Below are 23601 nucleotides of genomic sequence, written 5' to 3'. Positions count from 1 at the left end.
TCGGAGTGAACCCATAGAAGAGCAAAAATCAAGTCCGAGGGGCTCCCCCCTTAAAAGCTTCGCGAGCCATAAAAATGGTCTGGCGGGTATCATGTGGCCCGCGGGCTGCTAGTTGGAAATCCCTGATCTAAAGGCCCGTTCTGACTCATCGTTCGGAAAAAAAATCGTGTCGTGTGTAGTGAGAACACTCTCCTTTAAATTACATTGCCTACAAAATAAATCGGTGGTGTAATGGTCAAGGCGCTCGCCTAATAAACAGGAGGGTGCGGGTTCAATTCCAGCCGAAGCATGTGATTTTATCCTCATTTATTTGAGAATTTGACCACACAATAATAGAACTCTTAGGGGTTAGGTGGTAGAGAACGCCTCTGGCGTTAACCTTGTTTATACCTTTCACTCAAGAGTCTATTATTTTGTGATGACTGGTAGTAGGTAGTGGTGACCTATGCCCTATGACAGCATTCCAAGCAAAAGTAGGTATGTATGTATATTAGTTTTAGGATTTTAATTTAGCTAGGTAAGTTGCTTGTAATGCTGTGATAGCCAGTTTCTGACGTATTTGATTTGTCAACTTTTTACGTTTTACCTACTTTTTTTTTCTTTTCCTATTTGTTTTTTTCTTAAATAAATGAATAAAGATATTATTATTTATGTGGTTAAATTGTTACTTCATTATTGTGTTTTTATTGGCTTTAAAACTCAAAGTTTCAAAGGGCTGCAAAAATCGAAAGAGCAAAATAAATCTACCTAATCGAGGTGTTTGACATATGGTTTGCCGTTTGTCATCAAAATTAAGTGAACCTTTAAAGAGTAAATTTATGGCGGAACAGACAGACAGGTTAAATACTGAATCATCAAGATCAAAAACTCCAAATTCACTTCGTTCATTCAATAGGTAATGCCACTAAAATAAATGTTTAGGTAGGTAATAGAAAGTCGTGAAATGTTCATGCCAAGTTTGATCGTAGTACGAATCAAATCCGTTAGATAGCGCTGTGTGTACCATTTTCCGATTTCCTATCAACTTGTAGGAATGTAGATAAGTGGCGAAGAGAGGGGGGGACTTATTTTTAACGTTCATGGACTAGCATTCAGAAGAAGACCAAAATGAATTTTTTTTTCTTTATTTTTTCACAATTTTGTTTTAATCGGTTGAAGAAGGACAGTGCATTTTTTTTTCGATTGATCGTGTGATGAGTGTTTTTTTATTAATCGAAATTGAAACAATTAAACCCCCCCGGAGTTGATTAAATTTCCGAGATCGTCTGTGTAAAAATTAACTTTTTACCCCGTTCAAAAGTGTTTTGTTAAAGTAGTGGTGAAGAAGTGTTTTTAGACCTCTGAAAGTTCGCTAAAAAAATCTAAAATTAATTCCAAATTCTATGGAATCTATGGTACAAACAGAATGTGAGTGCTTTTATTTCCAAAACGTGAGAATTTAATTTCAAATAAGTAACCTACTCAAATTACTTTCCATTTTTTATGTAAGATACCTACCTAAAAATGTGACCATTGTAGGTTGAGTTACTGTAGGATCAACTTTAACTTTAGACTCTACCTGCCCTATTACATTACATACCTTGTAGTTTACTCAGACAAGATTTCAAGTTGGTGTCTTGGTTATGCAGTGATTTGAGAAGTACCTAATCTCTAGGATTATTTCATGATTATTGTGAGAACATATAATTATAATACCTAAGGTACCTAACTTATATTTATAGCTACCTTCTTCCTAAAACACTTCTAAAGTTCTCAAAGTTGTTGATACAGCTAAAAGTTACTTACAGAAAATGTAGTTCACTAGAATTCCCTTTAAATTAATCAAGTATTATTTGTGGGTAGATCTCAGTTATGTTGGTGGACTTCAGGTCTGTTGGTTGGTGGTTCAAGTTCAAGATTAATCATAGATAGCACAATGCAATTATTGCACAGTGTATTGATTGAAAATGATACATATTTGGGTACTTGGGCAGAAGTCACGTCCGTGGAATATTGCTACTAAAGGAACTGGCACAAACGAGCAGTGACCAGTGTTATTATAGGGTTAGGTTAAACGCAAGAAGGAGTTTTCACAATTAGAGCAGTGATTAGTGTTATTATGGGGTTAGAAAGGTTAAATACACAAAGGAGCTTTCCTTTTCCACGGATGTGACTTCTGCATAATTAGGTACCTATATTTGTGACAAGCATTCATGCTCAAAAAATTGAAATTAAAATAAGGATGGCTGTTGAAAATTAGCCTAAACACCAAGAGACTGTGGGCAAGAGATAAAGGTTCATACATATGAGGACCATTCCAAAAAACAATCCTGACATATACCTAGTCTGCTTTTCACACTCCTTGCACAAAGTATTGCTACATTTTGTTCTCTACTTGGAGTACCTATGGCATTGTTTGTTGAACAGGCCATACACCCTGGGTTAAGCCCAAAGTTTTTGAATCAATTTTATTGATAGACAAACGTAAATGGATGTGACATGCTTTTCAGGGGCCGTTCAATCACTCATTAGAATTGGGGGGTCAGTAAAATGTCCAAGTGGTTGTAAAGTATGTAGGTACATACATTTGAGAAAAATAAATAAAACTAAAGCAACCTTGCTATTCTGTAGGACTTAAAAAAATCAGCTTCATAACCTGTTGCATTTGTGCACACCACAGACTAGGTTTTTGAATCAATTTTATTGATAGACAAACGCAAATGGATGTGACATGCTTTTCAGGGGCTGTTCAATCACTCATTAGAATTGGGGGGTCAGTAAAATGTCCAAGTGATTGTAAAGTATGTAGGTACATACATTTGAGAGAAATAAATAAACTAAAGCAACCTTGCTATTCTGTAGGACTTCAAAAAGTCAGCTTCATAACCTGTTGCATTTGTGCACACCACAGACTAGTACTTAAAAGTTGTTTTATTTAGGTATTTTTTCCCGTAAAAGTTGGTTAAAATTCAAACTCTTTTTTAGTCAGTGCAAGTACCTAGATACCTATGTAGGTAAGCAGATAAGTATAAAATAAATTATTTCCTTGGTAAATACAAAAGTGCACACCTAGAAAGGCATTTATTAAATTTGTAGTTGTAGAACCTAGCACTTGGGTCACCCAGCTATTTTCACCTACTTGCTGACCCAGCTAATTTGGATTTCATGAAGCTTCAAGGAACAAAAGCTTAATTTAGGTAAGTCTTTCAATCTTTTCATATTTTCATCCAACCATTTTTTTTTCTCAAGAGTCAATGATGCACCACCCATTTCAAAGAAAAATGACCTTCAGAATTGGAAAGTTTGCCCCTCACAAAAAAAAAAAAAAAAGTTTGGCCCCCAAAAAAAAAAAAAAAAAAAAAAAAAAAAAAAAAAAAAAAAAAATCCATCCCTGTTGATCACTGTGAAATGTGAAACTATTCGTTTGTTATCAGTTATCAGCCATATTGTGTTTTTTTCTTCTCTCCTCTTACATTTTTTTTCATCTGTGTTCAACTCTTATTTGTTTTTGAAATATTTTCCTGCCACAGCTTGATTATTGATTGATCAAAGTTCAATTTGTTGTTTCCAACGAGAGAGAGAGAGAGAAACCCTCCTCTGTTTCCATACAGGGCTAGACAAGTGTACTTGTAACAAATGTATGTACCTACCTACTGACTGTGGTGTAGTGATTAAGGAGGTGAACTTCTTGGAGGTTGTTGGTTCGATTCCAAGTCAAGTCATAGAATTTAGTAAGGTGAACTAAGGTGTATCCAACCTCCTGGTGTAGTCAATGTAGTGGTTAGATTGGATCTGGTATTTTATCCTAAACAGATAGGGTTTGTTCTCAGAACATCTGTCGTTCTGCTTTCCATCTTTCTTCATTTTTGTGACAAGAGACCTCTGGTGTTACAGTTCCCATGAGTTCCCTCTATCAGACCTCTTGGAAAAAATAAAATAAAAATAACCCCAGACTCTATATGTCTAGGGATAAAACTGCTAGGCACACCCCATTGCTTTGTTTTATGCTCCCCAATAACCAATAATATTGCTGTCTCCTTACTCTTCTGTCTCTTCAATGAAATTCAGCTCATATTGCTCTCTTTTATGAGTTCATCAGTTACTTAGATACATATTATACTTATTTATACGTAGCATCTGGTCAGTCCAGCTCAAATCAATCAATATGTACATATTGTACAAATCAGTTACTTAGATACATATTATACTTATTTATACGTAGCATCTGGTCAGTCCAGCTCAAATCAATCAATATGTACATATTGTACAAACTCGTACATATTGTGTATCGTTGGTTAGTGCTGTGGAGTGTGGACTTCAGATCTGTAGCTGGTGGTTCGAGTCGATATCAAGTCATAAAAAAAAACCCTGTAAGTAAGTAGTGATTGATCAAAGATTTGGAAAAGAAATCTCAAATAGGTACCTATGTAGGTACTTACATGAACAAGCATTGAATTTCATGCCTTGGCTCGGATTGAACCCGCGACCTTCCGTTTACCAGACGAGCTCTCGTCCACCAAGGTAGTAGCATCTAGTCAGTTCTGCTCAAATCTAGTGTTGATTGTTGTTTGTCACAATTTTGCCAGAGGCAGTAGCTGGCTATTACCTAATGCTTTCATGTGTTACTACCAAGGTACCTACCGAGGTAATGGGACATGACGACGAGTTAATGGGACACGAAAATAGACAATGTAAACCCCTAAGATCTTAAGAAGGTTCTAAATCTAGGAACTGAAGAAATTCCCAGTAGGTTCCCCTTAGTATACCGGGTGAACCCTCAATGTGTGTCCACACATAGTCGACCGACTGTCGATCGATGTCGACTGAACCGTCCACACTGCCTTGGCAACTTAGAATCGCCCCGTCGATCGACGGCCGGTCGACTATGTTTGGAGTGGCGACCTGGTTGAGGCTGAGAGCACCCCGAACTCCAAGCACAGAGCCGAAAAAACTTCGACCCCGCCGGGAATCGAAGCCGGGATCTCCGGCGTGCAAGCCTCGTGTGATACCCACCAGTCTACGGAGACTACTTAAAAAGGGAAAAATAAAACAATGTTTAAAGTTGATAAAACAGATCTCCAACTATGTTGAGGATAAAAATTCCACATCTCGGCTGAGATTGAACCCACGCCCTCCTGTTTAGGTATCAGGCAGGCGACTACTACACCACCGAGGTAGAATAGAATTAAGGAGCTCGGTAGCGCTCCGCCCCGCCAAGTCAAAACAGTTCGACAGTAGAATATACCTACCCTGCATTAATAGTGCCAGAATGACACTGAAAAGTCTCTACAGGCAGGCGACTACTACACCACCGAGGTAGAATAGAATTAAGGAGCTCGGTAGCGCTCCGCCCCGCCAAGTCAAAACAGTTCGACAGTGGAATCTACCTACCCTGCATTAATAGTGCCAGAATGACACTGAAAAGTCTCTATACTCCCGCAGTCTGAACAATTTAGGTTGTTGGTTCCTTTATTGGCCACCCTGTAAGTAGTTCTGGAAATAGATATATCCAGGTGATATCTCACTTTGTTTACTTCAATCTTGTATTTAGCCTGCAGACAAACACTGACTTAGAAATAGACCAGGATAACTAGCCCTCAGGTCTGCACTCTATTGTCTCACGTTGCTTCTGTTATAGTTATAACTACTTACAGTGTACACTGTACACCACCTACTAACTCTACCAGGTATTCATAAGTGACAAATTCTGTACAAACACTGACTTAGAAATAGACCAGGATAACTAGCCCTCAGGTCTGCACTCTATTGTCTCACGTTGCTTCTGTTATAGTTATAACTACCTACAGTGTACACCACCTACTAACTCTACCAGGTATTCATAAATGACAAATTCTATAGGCCCTATAGGCATTGTAGGGGCACCGCACAACTTTGAACGGTCATTTAGGACACCGCAGCCCAAAAAGTTTGAGAACCCCTGCTATAGGGTGTTTGTAAAGAGTCCTTCTTTCTCTCTTTAAACCTTTGAACGGCTGACGAGGCTTGTAAAGATGGGGCCTCACTTGCTATGTACTTACTTATTTGTGACAAGAAAAAGAAATTCGGTTTTGTCATTACCTGAAAATCGGTTTTGTCATTACCGGTTTCGTGATTTTTTTTCTCCTTTTTTCACTAGACATTCTGTATTTTCGACATTTATTGGTTCCCAAGCTGACGGTATAGCGACAGAAATACCCTGTAGTGAAATTAATATTTCTTGTCACAGATGTTACCCGTATCAATATCACAATCACCCAACTTATAGGATAGGTACCTATCACACTACTTGATTACATGTGTCTCATATGTATGTCACAAAATATGCATCTCTACATAATAATATATACTTATGTATGTACTCGTATAGGTACAATGTATGTTGTAGGTAAGGAGATATACTAAATATTATTGACACGTGCTTATGATAATAATATTGATTGAAAGTTTTTGTAACCCTTTCAGCTAGGCTGGTGTTGGGTTACAAACAATATAAATAATAGAAATTCCTTACCTATTATGTAGCTTTCTTTATTGAACGAAAAAAGTGAATTCCAAGTTTCATTTCAAGTTTTACCTGCCTTGGTGGTGTAGTGGTCAAGACGCTCGCCTGGTAAACAGGAGAGCGTGGGTTTAATCTCAGCCGAGGTATGGAATTTTATCTGCAAGATACCTATTTTGAGAATTTGACCGCAATAATAGTAGTAGACTACTGCTGGAGTAAAGGGACTTTTCAGTCCTATGCGAGCAGTATAAATACTCGTAAACACTATTATGTACTTATTATTCCTATTATTTCTCTCTCTTTCCAGCTTTCTTCCTTTCTCCCTCTCTATTTGCTTCCTCTCTTTCTTTCAACCTCTCTCTCTCCTCTCTTCTCTTTCTCTCCCTCTCTCTTCTCTATCTCCTCTGATACGTCCTTGTTCTTTTCCAATATCCCTTTGATTCCCAATCTATGACGTGATTTCCCTCTCTCTTTCCCTTCCTCCCTTTCCTCTCTCACTCACTCCTGTTGGATAGACTAGGTCCTCTTTAGTTAATGAAATTTTCATACAACTCACGAGGAGGGAGGGGGAAGGAGAGAAGGGGGAGGGCTAAGGAGGGAGGGGGTATAGGTAACAGGTATTCATCAGTAGAACATAGAGTACATAGACAAACCTACTTTTATAAAGAAGTTTTCCCTTTCCCCTCTCACTCACTCCTGTTGGATAGACTAGGTCCTCTTTAGTTAATGAAATTTTCATACAACTCACGAGGAGGGAGGGGAAAGGAGAGAAGGGGGAGGGCTAGGGAGGGAGGGGGTATAGGTAACAGGTATTCATCAGTAGAACATAGAGTACATAGACAAAGCTACTTTTATAAAGAAGTTCGATAACTGTAACTGCTGAGGTCTTATCGTCCCGAACGCGAAGAGAAAAGGAAGACAGGATAGGAGAAAGCCAGCCGTTCCGAGAACGAACATTATTTGTTCAGGATAAGATCCGCCCCGAGCTACAATCGAACCAGTGACCTTTCACAAACGGTGGTGTTCTGAAATTTCTGAGTAAAAGCAGGCATTCTTGAATTTCTATCTTTTTTTTTCTTTCTAGAAATATTTAGGATTGTAGGAGTAGATTTGTATGCTTCGGAGCGGAGCAGGAATAAGTACAAGTAAGTAAGTAGCTTAGGATAAATGTAGAGGCTTCGTTGTCCCATTGGAACAACGTAGGTACAGCTAGCTAGCTACTTACGTGAAGAAACTATATGGAGAGAGGACAGACATTGGAAAAGCTCCACAATTTTTAGTTGCACGCATCTAAACTGAAGGTGGTTCGTTAAACCGCCAAGTAATAGAATAGGTCCGTCAATACTTCACTCCGTATTCCCACTGAACCATTGCTATTTCTTTAGCAAGGGAAAATCAGGCTGGTATTGTCCCTGTTTAACGTCCCCCCAGAAAGACCAAGCTGGTCTCCCAGACAGACTTTTAGCCTCTTTAGCAAGGGAAAATCAGGCTGGTATTGTCCCTGTTTAACGTCCCCCCAGAAAGACCAAGCTGGTCTACTACCTGTTTAACGTCCCCCAGACAGACTTTTAGCCAGACTTGTAAAATGATTGTCAAGTTAAGACGTCGAACCCGGGACCTTTCGCTGGGCTACTCACCTCTAGGTTTCGTTTCCCGGTAGTCTCGCTCCTCAGCCGTTGTATTGTTTTGAGTAGCGATATCTCCTCCAAGGTGTTGGTAGTGCGGAGTTGATTATAGTGAGTGTCCGTATCGAGTAGATTAGAGTACGCGGTTTGTTTCTCGCGTGTGAACGCAGGCTACTCACCTCTAGGTTTCGTTTCCCGGTAGTCTCGCTCCTCAGCCGTTGTATTGTTTTGAGTAGCGATATCTCCTCCAAGGTGTTAGTAGCGCGAAGTTGATTATAGTGAGTGTCCGTATCGAGTAGATTAGAGTACGCGGTTTGTTTCTCGCGTGTAAACGCGGCGTACTCGCGAAAGATCTGAGCGATGGCCCGGTTCAGAGAGTCAAGTTCGGATCCTGAGGAGAAAGAATCAAATAATGCCGAGGGCCCCCCCTTAAAAGCTTCTCGCGAGCCATAAAAATGGTCTGGCGGGTATCATGTGGCCCGCGGACTGCTAGTTGGAAATCCCTGATCTAAAGGCCCGTTCTAATTCATTGTTCGGAAAAAAATCGTGTCGTGTGTAGTGAGAACATTCTCCTTTAAATTACATTGCCTACAAAATAAATAGGTGGTGTAATGGTCAAGGCGCTCGCCTAGTAAACAGGAGGGCGCGGGTTCAATTCCAGCCGAAGCCATGTGATTTTATCCTCATTTATTTGAGAATTTGACCACACAATAATAGAGCTCTTAGGGGTTGGGTGGTAGAGAACGCCTCTGGCGTTAACCTTGTTTATACCTTTCACTCAAGAGTCTATTATTTTGTGATGACTGGTATAGTAGGTAGTGGTGACCTATGCCCTATGACAGCATTCCAAGCAAAAGTAGGTATGTATGTATAATAATGTATATTAGTTTTAGGATTTTAATTTAGTTAGGTAAGTTGCTTGTAATGCTGTGATAGCCAGTTTCTGACGTATTTGATTTGTCAACTTTTTACGTTTTACCTACTTTTTTTTCTTTTCCTATTTGTTTTTTTCTTAAATAAATGAATAAAGATATTATTATTTATGTGGTTAAATTGTTATTTCATTATTGTGTTTTCATTGGCTTTAAAAGTCGTGTTATCTATTAAATTTTCGAAGGGCTGCAAGTTTCAAAGGGCTGCAAAAATTGAAAGAGCAAAATAAATCTACCTAATCTAGGTGTTTGACATGGTTTGCCATCAAAATTAAGCGAACCAACCTTTAAAGAGCAAATTTATGGCGGAACAGACAGACAGGTTAAATACTGAATCATCAAGCTCAAAAACTCCAAATTCACTTCGTTCATTCAATAGGTAATGCCACTAAAATAAATGTTTAGGTAAGTAATAGAAAGTCGTGAAATGTTCATGCCAAGTTTGATCGTAGTACGAATCAAATCCGTTAGACAGCGCTGTGTGTACCATTTTCCGATTTCCTATCAACTTGTAGGAATGTAGATAAGTGGCGAAGAGAGGGGGGGACTTATTTTTAACGTTCATGGACTAGCATTCAGAAGAAGACCAAAATGAAATTTTTTTCTTTACTACTTTTTCACAATTTTGTTTTAATCGGTTGAAGAAGGACAGTGCATTTTTTTTCGATTGATCGTGTGATGAGTGTTTTTTTATTAATCAAAATTGAAACAATTAAACCCCCCCGGAGTTGATTAAATTTCCGAGATCGTCTGTGTGAAAATTAACTTTTTACCCCGTTCAAAAGTGTTTTGTTAAAGTAGTGGTGAAGAAGTGTTTTAAGACCTCTGAAAGTTCGCTAAAAAAAATCTAAAATTAATTCCAAATTCTATGGTACTGTGAGTGCTTTTATTTCCAAAACGTGAGAATTTAATTTCAAATAGGTAACCTACTCAAATCTTCGTGCTCTTCCGACATTGTTCGGCTGAGTTCGGAGCGATGTCGAGCCACACCGTGTATGATCGTGTTGAGGTGTAGAGCGGCCTCGGTAGACTTCGTGTCGAGTCGGCTCATGTCGGATGTGCCGAGGGACAGTTGGGATCGCTTGAGATCGTCATATCTGAAGAAGGGAAGGAAATAGAATAGGATAGAATATACCTTGTTTATCCTGCTGGGATAGGACTGAAAAGTTCCTTTACCCCCCGCAGTCTAACCAAGGTCTTATATATTTTGACATATTAAAGGGATATTTATGTCGGAGTTTATAGGGATAACAGGGATGTAGAGATAAGAAGGAAGGGCAATGGTATATTTACTTGAGGTTCGTTCTCGGAACGGCTGACTTTCTCCTATCCTGTCTTCCTTCTCTCTCCGCTTTCAGGACGATGAGGCCTTAGCAGTTACAGTTTCCTCTATCAAACCTCTTCAAAATAATACCCACTCGGCCACGGAGGTTGCTCCAAAATAATATGTTGTTCCTTTTCAAGTTCAATTTGAACTGGACTGTTTTATTCTCTAGTTACACCTGTTGTATTTGATCGTCTGTGTAAAAATTAACTTTTTACCCCGTTCAAAAGTGTTTTGTTAAAGTAGTGGTGAAGAAGTGTTTTTAGACCTCTGAAAGTTCGCTAAAAAAATCTAAAATTAATTCCAAATTCTATGGAATCTATGGTACAAACAGAATGTGAGTGCTTTTATTTCCAAAACGTGAGAATTTAATTTCAAATAATAAACCCCCCCGGAGTTGATTAAATTTCCGAGATCGTCTGTGTAAAAATTAACTTTTTACCCCGTTCAAAAGTGTTTTGTTAAAGTAGGTAGTGGTGAAGAAGTGTTTTTAGACCTCTGAAAGTTCGCTAAAAAATATAAAATTAATTCCAAATTCTATGGTACAACGTACAAACAGAATGTGTGTGCTTTTATTTCCAAAACGAATTTCATGTTCCAATGAGATCGTCTGTGTAAAAATTAACTTTTTACCCCGTTCAAAAGTGTTTTGTTAAAGTAGTGGTGAAGAAGTGTTTTTAGACCTCTGAAAGGTCGCTAAAAAAATCTAAAATTAATTCCAAATTCTATGGAATCTATGGCACAAACAGAATGTGAGTGCTTTTATTTCCAAAACGTGAGCCCAGGAGACTTTGAATGACTTTGCCTTTGACTTCCAGGGACACCTCGAACCCTTGCCACAGAGTTAGCATGTCATCCTTGAGACCTGGGAATAGGATCATGAAAGATCAGTTGTTCTGAAGATGCCATCAGGAGATGGCGAAACACTCATTGTATTATTTGATTTATTTGTATTATTTTTTTTATTTTTTTTTTTTGTATAGTGTTTTCAATGTAACCTATGTACCTAACCATTGTAGATATACAATTTCAGCTAGCCTAGTCAAGTGAAGACAAAGTATGTATTCTAATCCATTTCATTCTCCAGAATAATGAAAATTATTTGTGGTGAAGCTGAAAGTATCTTTACAATGTTGTGGAGATCACTGCTTTACTTCTAGAATAGCGGCCGAGCCGTACATTTCTCGAGGTTCGGTCCAAGGAGACATTTGGTCTATATTTCATAAAGAACCTCTCTGCAAAGTTTGATTGACATGGGCCGACAACTAAAGTCCTGAGATGAGTGAACATTTTTGAGCTTTTTCAAAACTAAAGCTTTGAATAGCGGCCGAACCGTACATTTCTCGAGGTTGGTCCCAAGGAAAAGTAACCTACTCAAATTACTTTCCATTTTTTATGTAAGATACCTACCTAAAAATGTGACCATTGTAGGTTGAGTTACTGTAGGATCAACTTTAACTTTAGACTCTACCTGCCCTATTACATTACATACCTTGTAGTTTACTCAGACAAGATTTCAAGTTGGTGTCTTGGTTATGCAGTGATTTGAGAAGTACCTAATCTCTAGGATTATTTCATGTACCTAACTTATTTATAGCTACCTTCTTCCTAAAACACTTCTAAAGTTCTCAAAGTTGTTGATACAGCTAAAAGTTACTTACAGAAAATGTAGTTCACTAGAATTCCCTTTAAATTAATCAAGTATTATTTGTGGGTAGATCTCAGTTTTTTTTTTTTTATAGTGTTTTCAATGTAACCTATGTACCTAACTATTATAGATATACAATTTCAACTAGCCTAGTCAAGTGAAGACAAAGTATGTATTCTAATCCATTTCATTCTCCAGAATCATGAAAATTATTTGTGGTGAAGCTGAAAGCATCTTTACAATGTTGTGGAGATCACAGAATTACTTCTAGAATAGCGGCCGAGCCGTACATTTCTCGAAGTTGGTCCCAAGGAGACTTTTGATCTACATTTTATAAAGAACCTCTCTGCAAAGTTTGATTGACATGGGCCGACAACTAAAGTCCTGAGATGAGTGAACTTTTTCGAGCTTTTTCGGAACTAAAGTTTTGAATAGCGGCCGAGCCGTAAATTTCTCGAGGTTGGTCCCGAGGAGACTTTTAATCTACATTTTAGAAAGAACCTCTCTGCAAAGTTTGATTGACTTGGACCGAAATCTTAAGTCCTGAGAAGAGTGAACATTTTTGAGCTTTTTCAAAACTAAAGCTTTGAATAGCAGCCGAACCGTACATTTCTCGAGGTTCGTCCCAAGGAGACTTTTGATCTACATTTTATAAAGAACCTCTCTGCAAAGTTTGATTGACATGGGCCGACAACTAAAGTCCTGAGATGAGTGAACTTTTTCGAGCTTTTTCGGAACTAAAGTTTTGAATAGCGGCCGAGCCGTACATTTCTCGAGGTTGGTCCCAAGGAGACTTTTGATCTACATTTAATAAAGAACCTCTCTGCAAAGGTTTGATTGGTTTGGGTCAAAAACCAAAGTCCTAAATTGTAAAGTTTGCCTTGGGCGGGACTCGCGACCTAGCGCTTACAAGGCAGGCGCGCTCTACCCAGGCTTTATTTATACAGCTAAAAGTTACTTACAGAAAATGTAGTTCACTAGAATTCCCTTTAAATTAATCAAGTATTATTTGTGGGTAGATCTCAGTTATAGCAAAGTTTGATTGACTTGGACCGAAATCTTAAGTCCTGAGAAGAGTGAACATTTTTGAGCTTTTTCAAAACTAAAGCTTTGAATAGCGGCCGAGCCGTACATTTCTCGAAGTTGATCCCAAGGAGACTTTTGATCTACATTTTATAAAGAACCTCTCTGCAAAGTTTGATCGACTTGGACCGAAATCTAAAGTCCTGAGAAGAGTGAACATTTTTGAGCTTTTTCAAAACTAAAGCTTTGAATAGCGGCCGAACCGTACATTTCTCGAGGTTGGTCCCAAGAAAACTTTTGGTCTATATTTTATAAAGAACCTCTCTGCAAAGTTTGATTGACATGGGCCGAAATCTTAGGTCCTGAGAAGAGTGAACATTTTTGAGCTTTTTCAAAACTAAAGCTTTGAATAGCGGCCGAACCGTACATTTCTCGAGGTTGGTCCCCAGGAGACTTTTGATCTACATTTTAGAAAGAACCTCTCTGCAAAGTTTTGATTGGTTTGGGCCAAAAACCAAAGTCTTAAATTATAAAGTTTGCCCTGGGCGGGACTCCCAACCTAGCGCTTACAAGGCAGGCGCGCTCTACCTAGGCTTTATTTATCTCATTTCTCTCACCTTTGTTTTTCAACTGGCGCAAACACTGGCGCCACTGCTGGTTGATTTTAGCGCTGTTAATTTTCGCGCTCAGTTCTTCGTGGCGCAGCTTGTTCTTCAAATAGGTCGACACGAGTTGTTCGCGCCTGCGCTTCGCTTCTTCTTCTAGCGCAGCGCGATGCTGCAAGTAGCGCAGACGATCCTCGGATGACATTTTAGCGAGCTTGTCTTTGCCGCTTTTCTTTTTTGGACCCATGGCGAAAGCGGGAGTGTGGGTTTTTCAGGATAGCTTGTTCTTCAAATAGGTCGACACGAGTTGTTCGCGCCTGCGCTTCGCTTCTTCTTCTAGCGCAGCGCGATGCTGCAAGTAGCGCAACCGATCCTCGGATGACATTTTAGCGAGCTTGTCTTTGCCGCTTTTCTTTTTTGGGCCCATAGCGATAGTGGGAGTGTGGTCCTCTCAAGGCTCTAAGAACAGAGTAAAACTGGGTGAACTTATGTACAATGAAATAAATAATACTATCTGTGGATTGTACAAATGTACAATGAAATAAATAATACTATTCAAGTGGAACTTAACAGTCCGTTAGCTTAACAGGTCTACGTTATAAATTTATGAAGAAAATCGAAAAAGTTCAATCAAATTTCAACCTAAAGTTGATAATAAAGAAAGAAAGAAGAAGAAGAAGAAGAAGAAGAAGAAGAAGAAGAAGAAGAAGAAGAAGAAGAAGAAGAAGAAAAAATATATATAGAATTTTCAAAAATAATATATTACCGATAGTCGCTTTAGACCTGGGACGAAAAAAATCAAGCCACGGACCACAAACGAACACTCTAAGAAAAGTCTGAATTATTCAGAGACTTTGAATGGCTTGCTGAAGTCTCACGCTCTTGGAAAGTGAAAATGGTAGACACAACAGTAGACAGTAGATGGACGGTGTGACAGGCCAAGCTGATCTAACCGCACGAGGAGAACGGTGAGGGAAATGTCGGCCATGGTGAAATCGGTGGAGAAGAGGTAGACAAACGTTTTGGGCTTTTCTGAAATAGGGTTGAGAAGGGAAAGGTTGTAGTGGGATTTCTAAAAAAAATGCCCGAAATTTGTGATGAAAAAATTTGACAGATAAGAAGAAAAAGGTTTTAGTGGGGGGTCCAGTGGAACACATCACATGCCTTCAGGCACACTCCATTTGTCAAGGGTCTAGGTTTTCCTTGCCCATATGGGATCAATTTAATTTTTTGTGAGGGATTTCTGATAAAATATCCGAAATTCACAACGAAAAAGTGTTGATTATGTGCTTTTTTTTGTAAATGACATGACAGCAATGGTAGGATTCTTACATAGTGAGCTCTACCTCCCAACTGCAATTATAAGGAAGTGCAAAATCTCTCTTTGTTTTAAGTTGAAGTACCTTCATTTAAGTACCTACTTATTTATTGAAAAGGTGCCCTTGGGTTGAAGTACCTTCATTTAAGTACCTACTTATTTATTTATTGAAAAGGTGCCCTTGGGGCATAACTGGGCTGATTTTTTTTTTTCAACAATAAAACATGGAACTTTTGTTTTTGCTTTTTTTTACTCCAGAGGGGGAGTTTCATTACCTTTATTGCTATGCTTGTTTCATTACCTTTATTATTTTCTATTAGAATGGCTTCTATTCGGTTCATTACTTCATCAACTCGCTCTAGAGCTTGTTCATAGTTTTGTACATTATTCAGTTCTTTATTGAATTGCTCTTGGCGGGTTGCCTTGTCTAACAGGATGTCCGATATTGATGGATTGACATCGGCTGCCTTTCGTATTACTTGAGGTTTACGGCTCTGGTTATCTAGAACAGAAACATGGGTGGGTTAAAAAAAAATAAGTAGTTACTTAGGTTAAGTTAACATAAGAATAGGTACAAAGGGAACTGTAACAATGGAGGTCATAATACTCTGAAATTGAATTTTTTTTTTTTTTTTTCAAAATGGCATGACAGCAATGGTATGATTCTTACATAGTGAGCTCTACCTCCCAACTGCAATTATAAGGAAGTGCAAAATCTCACTTTGTTTTAAGTTGAAGTACCTTCATTTAAGTACCTACTTATTTATTTATTGAAAAGGTGCCCTTGGGGCATAACTGGGCTGATTTTTTTTTTTCAACAATAAAACATGGAACTTTTGTTTTTGCTTTTTTTTACTCCAGAGGGGGAGTTTCATTACCTTTATTGCTATGCTTGTTTCATTACCTTTATTATTTTCTATTAGAATGGCTTCTATTCGGTTCATTACTTCATCAACTCGCTCTAGAGCTTGTTCATAGTTTTGTACATTATTCAGTTCTTTATTGAATTGCTCTTGACGGGTTGCCTTGTCTAACAGGATGTCTGATATTGATGGATTGACATCAGCTGCCTTTCGTATTACTTGAGGTTTACGGCTCTGGTTATCTAGAACAGAAACATGGGTGGGTTAAAAGAAATAAGTAGTTAGGTTAAGTTAACATAAGAATAGGTGCCTACAAAGGGAACTGTAACAATGGAGGTCATAACACTCTGAAATTGAAGAGACAAGAGAGTTTAGACCTAAATAGGGCCCTGTCAGGGCATGACCTATTCCTTTTTTTTTTTTTTTTTTTTTTACATAGGTACTATTAAAATTTTTAAGGGACTAAATTTCCCAAAGCAACATACCCATCATAAAAGCTCTATTTGATGGTAAGAATGGACTTTTTGGATTGAGCAAAAAATCTGGATGATGTGGTGCCCCTTTAGTTATAAGTCCTACAGGTAAACTATCAATTTCATCTCTCAATGCTATCACATCCATCTTGCTATCCATGTCAGTTGGTAGCAATCTTTTGTAGCCATTGCTGAAGTTATCTTCTACATATTGAATGATTCTCTTTGAGTCTGGAATGATTTTGACACCATCTACAAGAACGGGAACTTCCCCAAGTGGATTGACTTCAAGGAACCAAGATTCATATTGCTCATTTGAAGCTAAGTTGACAAGGTGAGTTTTGAAGTTCAATTTTTTCTCGTGCAAAGTCATGATCACCTAGAACGCATTGAATTGATTAAATATCACTTGACACAATTATTGAAGAGGAAAATGAATGACTTTACTGTGCATAGTTGTTAAGGGATCAAGTCACTCTACAGGTAAATGGGAAGGTGAGAATTCAATCTCAGCTAAATTGTATGGTACCTGCATTGTAAACAAAAAACACTTAATACATGCAAACATACTGTTACATAAGACAATCATTACTTTTCTCATTACTTGTTTATCATGGTATCTCAAGGCCCACAGACAACACACTTCCTTGTTAGTGTAGCAAATCCTACATGGGTGAAGTACATGTTGCAATGGCATATGGAAGGGACTCAGGAAGGCTTTACATTGTCAGGGACACAGGAACAGAGTATTGAGTGTAACTTCCTGTGCCCACTGCATTATTTATATTGGAGAGAAAGCAAGGTGTGCCAGACAACCCCAAGAGTAGCACCCATCTAATTCATATTATAGCTTCGCCCACGGGCGTTTGATCCGCCTCTTAACACAAGACTGGATTTCAACAGGTTCCAACATTTGTTGTATATCAGAGGTGAACGGACTGTTTCGTGAACTGATCTAACTTACCTTTTGAGAATAGAACGAATTGTGATGGAAGTACAACAGAAGATCGCTGTCTTCATGGTAAGACTTGCTCATTTTCTCAGATTGAATAAAGTTGAATGAAAAGAAAATCTTGATCGGCTTGAAAAGTTCCTTCCTGAAAACACAACGAAGAATGTTTTTTTTTTACTTTTTTGAAAAGTGATTTTTGTTTATCTACGAAAGGTTATCAGAAATTTCAGTCAGCTGATTTTCGGCACGAGAGACGTGTTTACACGATCAACTCATTCCGCAATTTGATGCGGATAAAATTTCGTGGATTTCCAGCAAAAATTACTATGATCTGTAATAAATCAGCTTTAAATTTTAAAAAGAGATATCAATTTGATGCGGATAAAATTTCGTGGATTTCCAGCAAAAATTACTATGATCTGTAATAAATCAGCTTTAAATTTTAAAAAGAGATATAAATAATTTTTAAAGCATTTTTCTCTAGATATAAACTCATTTTTGTGGGTTTTTTTGAACTTTGAAAGACTGCCCACAAGATGAGCCCACGGTCCGCCACTGATTTATATCAATATTTCAAGGTCATAGCTATCTTCATAGAGGTCATTTCACTTTTGTTTACCTTTTCATCAGCTGTTTTTTCAACCTACTTATCAAAATATAAGTGATCCGTTTCGATATTTTCTTAATATTTTAATTAGACGCGTTTATCATAGACTAGGTATATTTTAATTTTGAAACATCAGGATTTTTTTTGCAGGGTCAAAGAGTCTGATCACCACAGGTTTTTTTTTTTTCAAATAACCGACAGGGGCCAAAATCTAAAATGAGATAAAATTTCCCACAAGTAGGTAGCTACCTACCTACCTATTTATATGTACATATACAGGGTGTCCCGCGAACGACTGTACAACGCTTGAGGGTTGATGCAGGACCTAAAGGGCTACCAGAAAAAGCTATCTGGACAGATCCGATTTTCAACAGGGGCGGAGTTATGAAGGATTTTCTGTTTTTCAACATTTTTCATACCTTGTCCTCTTAAAACGCCTTTATCTCTTGAACCAATAAAGATAGGTTGAAAAACAGAAAATCCTTCATAACTCCGCCCCTGTTGAAAATCGGATCTGTCCAGATAGCTTTTTCTGGTAGCCCTTTAGGTGCTGCATCAACCCTCAAGCGTTGTACAGTCGTTCGCGGGACACCCTGAAATAACCGACAGGGGCCAAAATCTAAAATGAGATAAAATTTCCCACAAGTAGGTAGCTACCTACCTACCTATTTATATGTACATATATACATATAAAAAAAATCGTCGAGTTCATTGTTGCTGTTATCTAATGCTTGAGATTGACAACCTATTACGTAATTTTCACATTTTCTACTCAAGCGTTGTACAGTCGTTCGCGGGACACCCTGTATATATAAAAAAATCGTCGAGTTCATTGTTGCTGTTATCTTAAGTAATTTTCACATTTTCTACATGGAACTCATATCGTTCAAAAATGAGAACAGAAAATAAAATCGACACATGGTTACTTTCATTAGAAAAAAAAAATCAATTTTTTATTACAAAAATATTTTAAAAATGCATTCTATTTTATACAACTAGCAGCCTAATAAAAACGGTAAACCTTTAGTTTAGGCTCATTTGGTGACTTTTTTCAAATTTCAGACTTCGAAAACTACATTTAGATCTCTTCTAAAGCCAGTATATTATATTCCCTTAATCATCCATCATAAGAATCATTTTTTTTTTTTTTTAGATGGACCTAAACTAAAGGTGTACCAAAAGAACAACTATTTAATTGCATGTTTGAAAAACAAAATAAAGTATTGGAATCTCATCACCTGATAAACAAAATCAACAATAAAATATAGGGTACAAAATAAAGGTACTTAAACGTGTAACTCGGAAAAAATTAACTAAAATTTCAATATTTATTGTACTTGCAAAAAATTCTCGTTTCTAGCTAAATTGCTATTGGTTTTGGCGAAATCACAACTTTTTTTCCGTTGTTGCTAAATTTTATTTGGGGTTTACTAACTCTAAATTCTAAACCTAAAGGTTTCCCTTTATGGTGTCTGGTTTTAAACATGGTATGTAATGGCAAAATAGAATTTCTTTGAAAATTCTCGTATCTAGCTAAATTACATAGAACTACTGATTTTGGCGAAGTCACAACTTTTATGTTGCTGAGTTTAATTGAGGATTAACAATAATTCAATACACAAGTCCTACAGGAATGCCTTTTTATTTATATTAGGCATCAACAGCATTACCTTTATTTTTTTTCGGCGGACAAAAAATCACAATAGTTAGGTATTAGACTTATTTGTCGTAACTGATGTAGGTATTGAAATCAATTTGATTGAAAAAAATAAATAGGTATACTACACAAATCTTTTCATCTTGAGCAAATAGCAAGTAATTTGTGACTATAAAATGAATTTTAAAAATTGCCGCCGGGACAGCTATCTCACGTCGTCCGAGCTCATCTCAGCCCTGTTCATAACCACGGCCTCATAGAGGTCATTTCACTTTTGTTTACTTTTTCATCAGCTGTTTTTTCAACCTACTTTTTTAGCCACTCGCTGCTGCTGATTACTGATTAGTGAATAGTGATTAGTAGATAGCTGATTAGTGGATTTTGGAAGGCTGTCGCTGTCCAGTTAATCCAGATTCCAGGCTTCAACTGCTTCAAGTAGTTTCTTTGAAGTTAATAAATATCTCATTTAAATCTTCCATGTAAATTTTTATCATTTTAAATAATCCATCTGTAATATCACAACATGTAAGTAAATCTCTTCATATCATTACCAAAAAGGACCCGAAGTCCTCGGTCTACAGGAATGAAGTTTTCTGCAGTACTTATAACGTCAATAAGGTAAAATCTCATCTAGGTAAAGTGTAATTTTGGTCAAGGTTCAAGACCCTTGTGACATAAAAGCTCTCCCTTTGGCCTGTCTCACAATTAATACAGACTATGAAAGTGTAATATTCAAACTCATATGCTAAAGAAAACTAGGTGTTAAAAGATTGACCAAATTTTGTGTAAGAAGCTGGTCATCAGCTACTAAATAGATTTGGGATATTCCTTGAAGGCTTTACAGTGGGTATTGTTACCTTTCAATAGAGAAAAAGACAAAATAGAATGTAATAAAAATTTAACATAGTACCAAAGCAAATCCAACATATGTGATCACAAGTGTGTAAATAATAATATAATTGCATGTCAACTCAGAAAGCACAAGCATACCACAGGCAGATATTTGTATAAAAATGTTACACAAATCTGTTCATAATACTTGGTAACACATCTGCCTTTTAAGTGCTAGACCATGGGTTTGATTCCCACCCAGGGCAGATATTATCCTTTTTCCTATCTATATCTCAATAATCCTAACAACCAATGTTTACCTACCATGCTGGCACCGATCGCTATGCGCATTTACATGTCATAGCTACTCATTTTACTCACGAGGCTGAGTGGGCCCCGCAACAGCCAGTCACGGGACCAATCATTTCCATGGTACAAATTTCTTGACCCCGCCGGGAATCGAACCCGGGTCTCCCGCGTGCAAGGCGAATGCAGTGACCACTACGCCATGGGAGCTAACACATCCATTCGTGAAATTCTTGTATCAAAACTTGCCACCAAGTAAAAAATCATTAGACTATGTTGTATACCTTCATTTTCTTTTTTCAGACTCGTATCTCAAGGTTTCACCAAGGAGTCCAGTCTGAAACCCTCAAACTCAGACATACGTATACCTCTCTCCCCTTCTCTACTGTTAGAATTCCTCTATGCCCTCTATTTTGCCATGTAAGTACAATGTAATTTGGCCTGATGCACTGCCGTGTGTTCAGCTTTTTTTCCTCTTATTTTTTAACCCAAGACTCCCCAAGAGGTTTCATAGAGGGAACTGTAATAACAAGGTCTTATCGTTCCGAAATCGAAGAAAGGAGGACAGGATAGGAGAAAACCAGCCGTTCCGAAAACGAACATTATCCGTTCAGGAGAACGTCCGCTCCGGGTGGAAAATCTTGAAAAAGTAGACTGGAAATTTGGAAAAAATGGACTGGAAAACCGAGAAAAGTCAGGGAATTTTATTTTTCCATTTTGGCAGACACCCTGTTAACCCATCCTTTAGGGCTGTCTAGCCCCTACACCTAAGCCTCAGATTGGGCTTTTTGTGTATGGAGTTAAGCTGTTAGGTCTAAGTTAGGGCACAAGTGAAAAAGTAACTGGAAATTTGGAAAAAATGGACTGGAAAACCGAGAAAAGTCAGGGAATTTTATTTTTCCATTTTGGTAGACACCTTTGTTAAAAAAGTAGACTGGAAATTTGGAAAAATGGACTGGAAAACCGAGAAAAGTCAGGGAATTTTATTTTTCCATTTTGGTAGACACCCTGTTAACCCATCCTTTAGGGCTGTCTAGCCCCCACACCTAAGCCTCAGATTGGGTTTTTTGTGTATGGAGTTAAGCTGTTAGGTCTAAGTTAGGGCACAATTCATCATTATGGCTAATAAAGGGTCTGCTTTCCTTCTCCCTCAGGTAAAAAGACGAAAGAGAAGCTGATCTCCGTGTCATCCAAAGTGTCCAAACAGCAATCTCTCACCAAGATCAACATGAACGGTGAAACACTCAGTGAAACAGACGAGGGGGTTGAGCTAGGCTCGGACATTTCCAGCTTAAATATGAATGAAACAGCCGGCTGATGAGCCCTAGTGATATGCTGAGTGATGAGGTGAGTGAAACACTCAGTGAAACAGACGAGGGGGTTGAGCTAGGCTCGGACATTTCCAGCTTGAATATGAATGAAACAGCCGGCTGATGAGCCCTAGTGATATGCTGGGTGATGAGGTGAGTGAAACACTCAGTGAAACAGTCGAGGGGGTTGAGACAGACGAGGGCGTTGAGCTAGGCTCGGACATTTCCAGTTTAAATATGAATGAAACAGCCGGCTGATGAGTTCTGGTGATATGCTGAGTACTTTGTGTGAAGTGGGGGAAGGTGAGTTAAAAGAGAAGACAGGCTACATAAAAATAAAAGAAACACATTTATCTACCTAAATTCAGTATTATTATAGTTTAGGGATGGGTTTCACCAACCTTCTTTTTAGCCCCAGCCTAACAACCCTGTTAGCTTAACTGTTAAGCCTATACAAATCAAATGATCGTCCAAATTCAAAATTCTGCTTTTCCATTGGCTATTACACTTGTAAGATACTTTTCCATACTTTGGTGATTTAGGGCACTGGTGATATGCTGAGTACTTGGTGTGAAGTGGGGGAAGGTGAGTTAAAAGAGAAGACAGGCTACATAAAAATAAAAGAAACACCATTTATCTATGTACCTAAATTCAGTAATATTATAGTTTTGGCATGCTGAATATGAATGAAACAGCCGGCTGATGAGCCCTAGTGATATGCTGGGTGATGAGGTGAGTGAAACACTCAGTGAAACAGTCGAGGGGATTGAGAGACATTTCCAGTTTGAATATGAATGAAACAGCCGGCTGATGAGCCCTGGTGATATGCTGAGTACTTGGTGTGAAGTGGGGGAAGGTGAGTTAAAAGAGGAGACAGGCTACATAAAAATAAAAGAAACACCATTTATCTATGTACCTAAATTCAGTAATATTATAGTTTTGGGATGGGTTTCACCAACCTTCTTTTTAGCCCCAGCCTAACAACCCTGTTAGCTTTACTGTTAAGCCTATACAAATCAAATGGAACACAACAGGCTGTTGGCTTAAAACAAGCCTTCTAGAGGCTGAAATAATATTGGTGAAACCGACCAGAGAGGTCTCCATCCCTTTTCTCTCGCGTCTTCCTCTTTCGAGTAGTATAAAGAAGGACTATCATTTTCAGCCTTTGGTCTGGTCTGGGACTATTTTTTTTTCCCTTGAACCGCCCCATCACGGGGATCAAATCCGAGGGGTCTATTTCGTCCCCGGTTTGCTTCCCTGCTGGGACAGCGTGCTCAGATAATGCTGCAGGAGTTTGGTCAGGTACAGGTTCTCCTGGACCAGTTTCGAGCGCTGCTTGGCCAGCAGTTGCGTCTGTAGAGTGGTGGCGTTCACTTGCGTCCAGATCCGGTCCAGTGTGCCCCCGCCCATGGGTGGGGAAGAAAGGGAAGGTTGGGTTAGTGTGCTCCCGCCCAGGGGTGGGGAAGGTTGGGTGGTAGAGTCAGAATGGGAGGGAGGGGAGGGGAGAGAGATGTGTGACGTCATCAGGGCGATCTCCTCGCAGGTCATGTACTTGCGACAGTTGAGGGCGAGCTTGAGGATTCGAATCCCTGGAGAGGAAAGAAAAAATAGTAAGTAAAAATAAAAGGGTCAAATTAAAAATAAAT

The 23601-nt window shown here is 38.4% G+C and overlaps 1 protein-coding gene across 1 annotated transcript in view; it reads left to right on the top strand.

The window, feature by feature from the left end:
* The window catches only part of LOC103517731 (hyccin), a 35689-nt gene extending 13672 nt beyond the window's left edge, over positions 1–22017 (top strand). The window contains exon 7 of the mRNA XM_026829724.1: positions 21800–22017. Within this exon, the coding sequence (XP_026685525.1) occupies positions 21800–21963 (164 nt within the window). The 3' untranslated portion in view covers positions 21964–22017. The remainder of the gene's footprint in view (positions 1–21799) is intronic.
* Positions 22018–23601: the final 1584 nt, after the last annotated feature.

This window comes from Diaphorina citri, unplaced genomic scaffold, assembly GCF_000475195.1.
Source record: "Diaphorina citri unplaced genomic scaffold, Diaci psyllid genome assembly version 1.1 scaffold1940, whole genome shotgun sequence".
Taxonomy (NCBI): Eukaryota; Metazoa; Arthropoda; class Insecta; order Hemiptera; family Psyllidae; genus Diaphorina; species Diaphorina citri.
The sequence above is the reverse complement of the archived record's forward strand: the minus strand, read 5'-3'. Positions and strand labels throughout refer to the sequence as shown.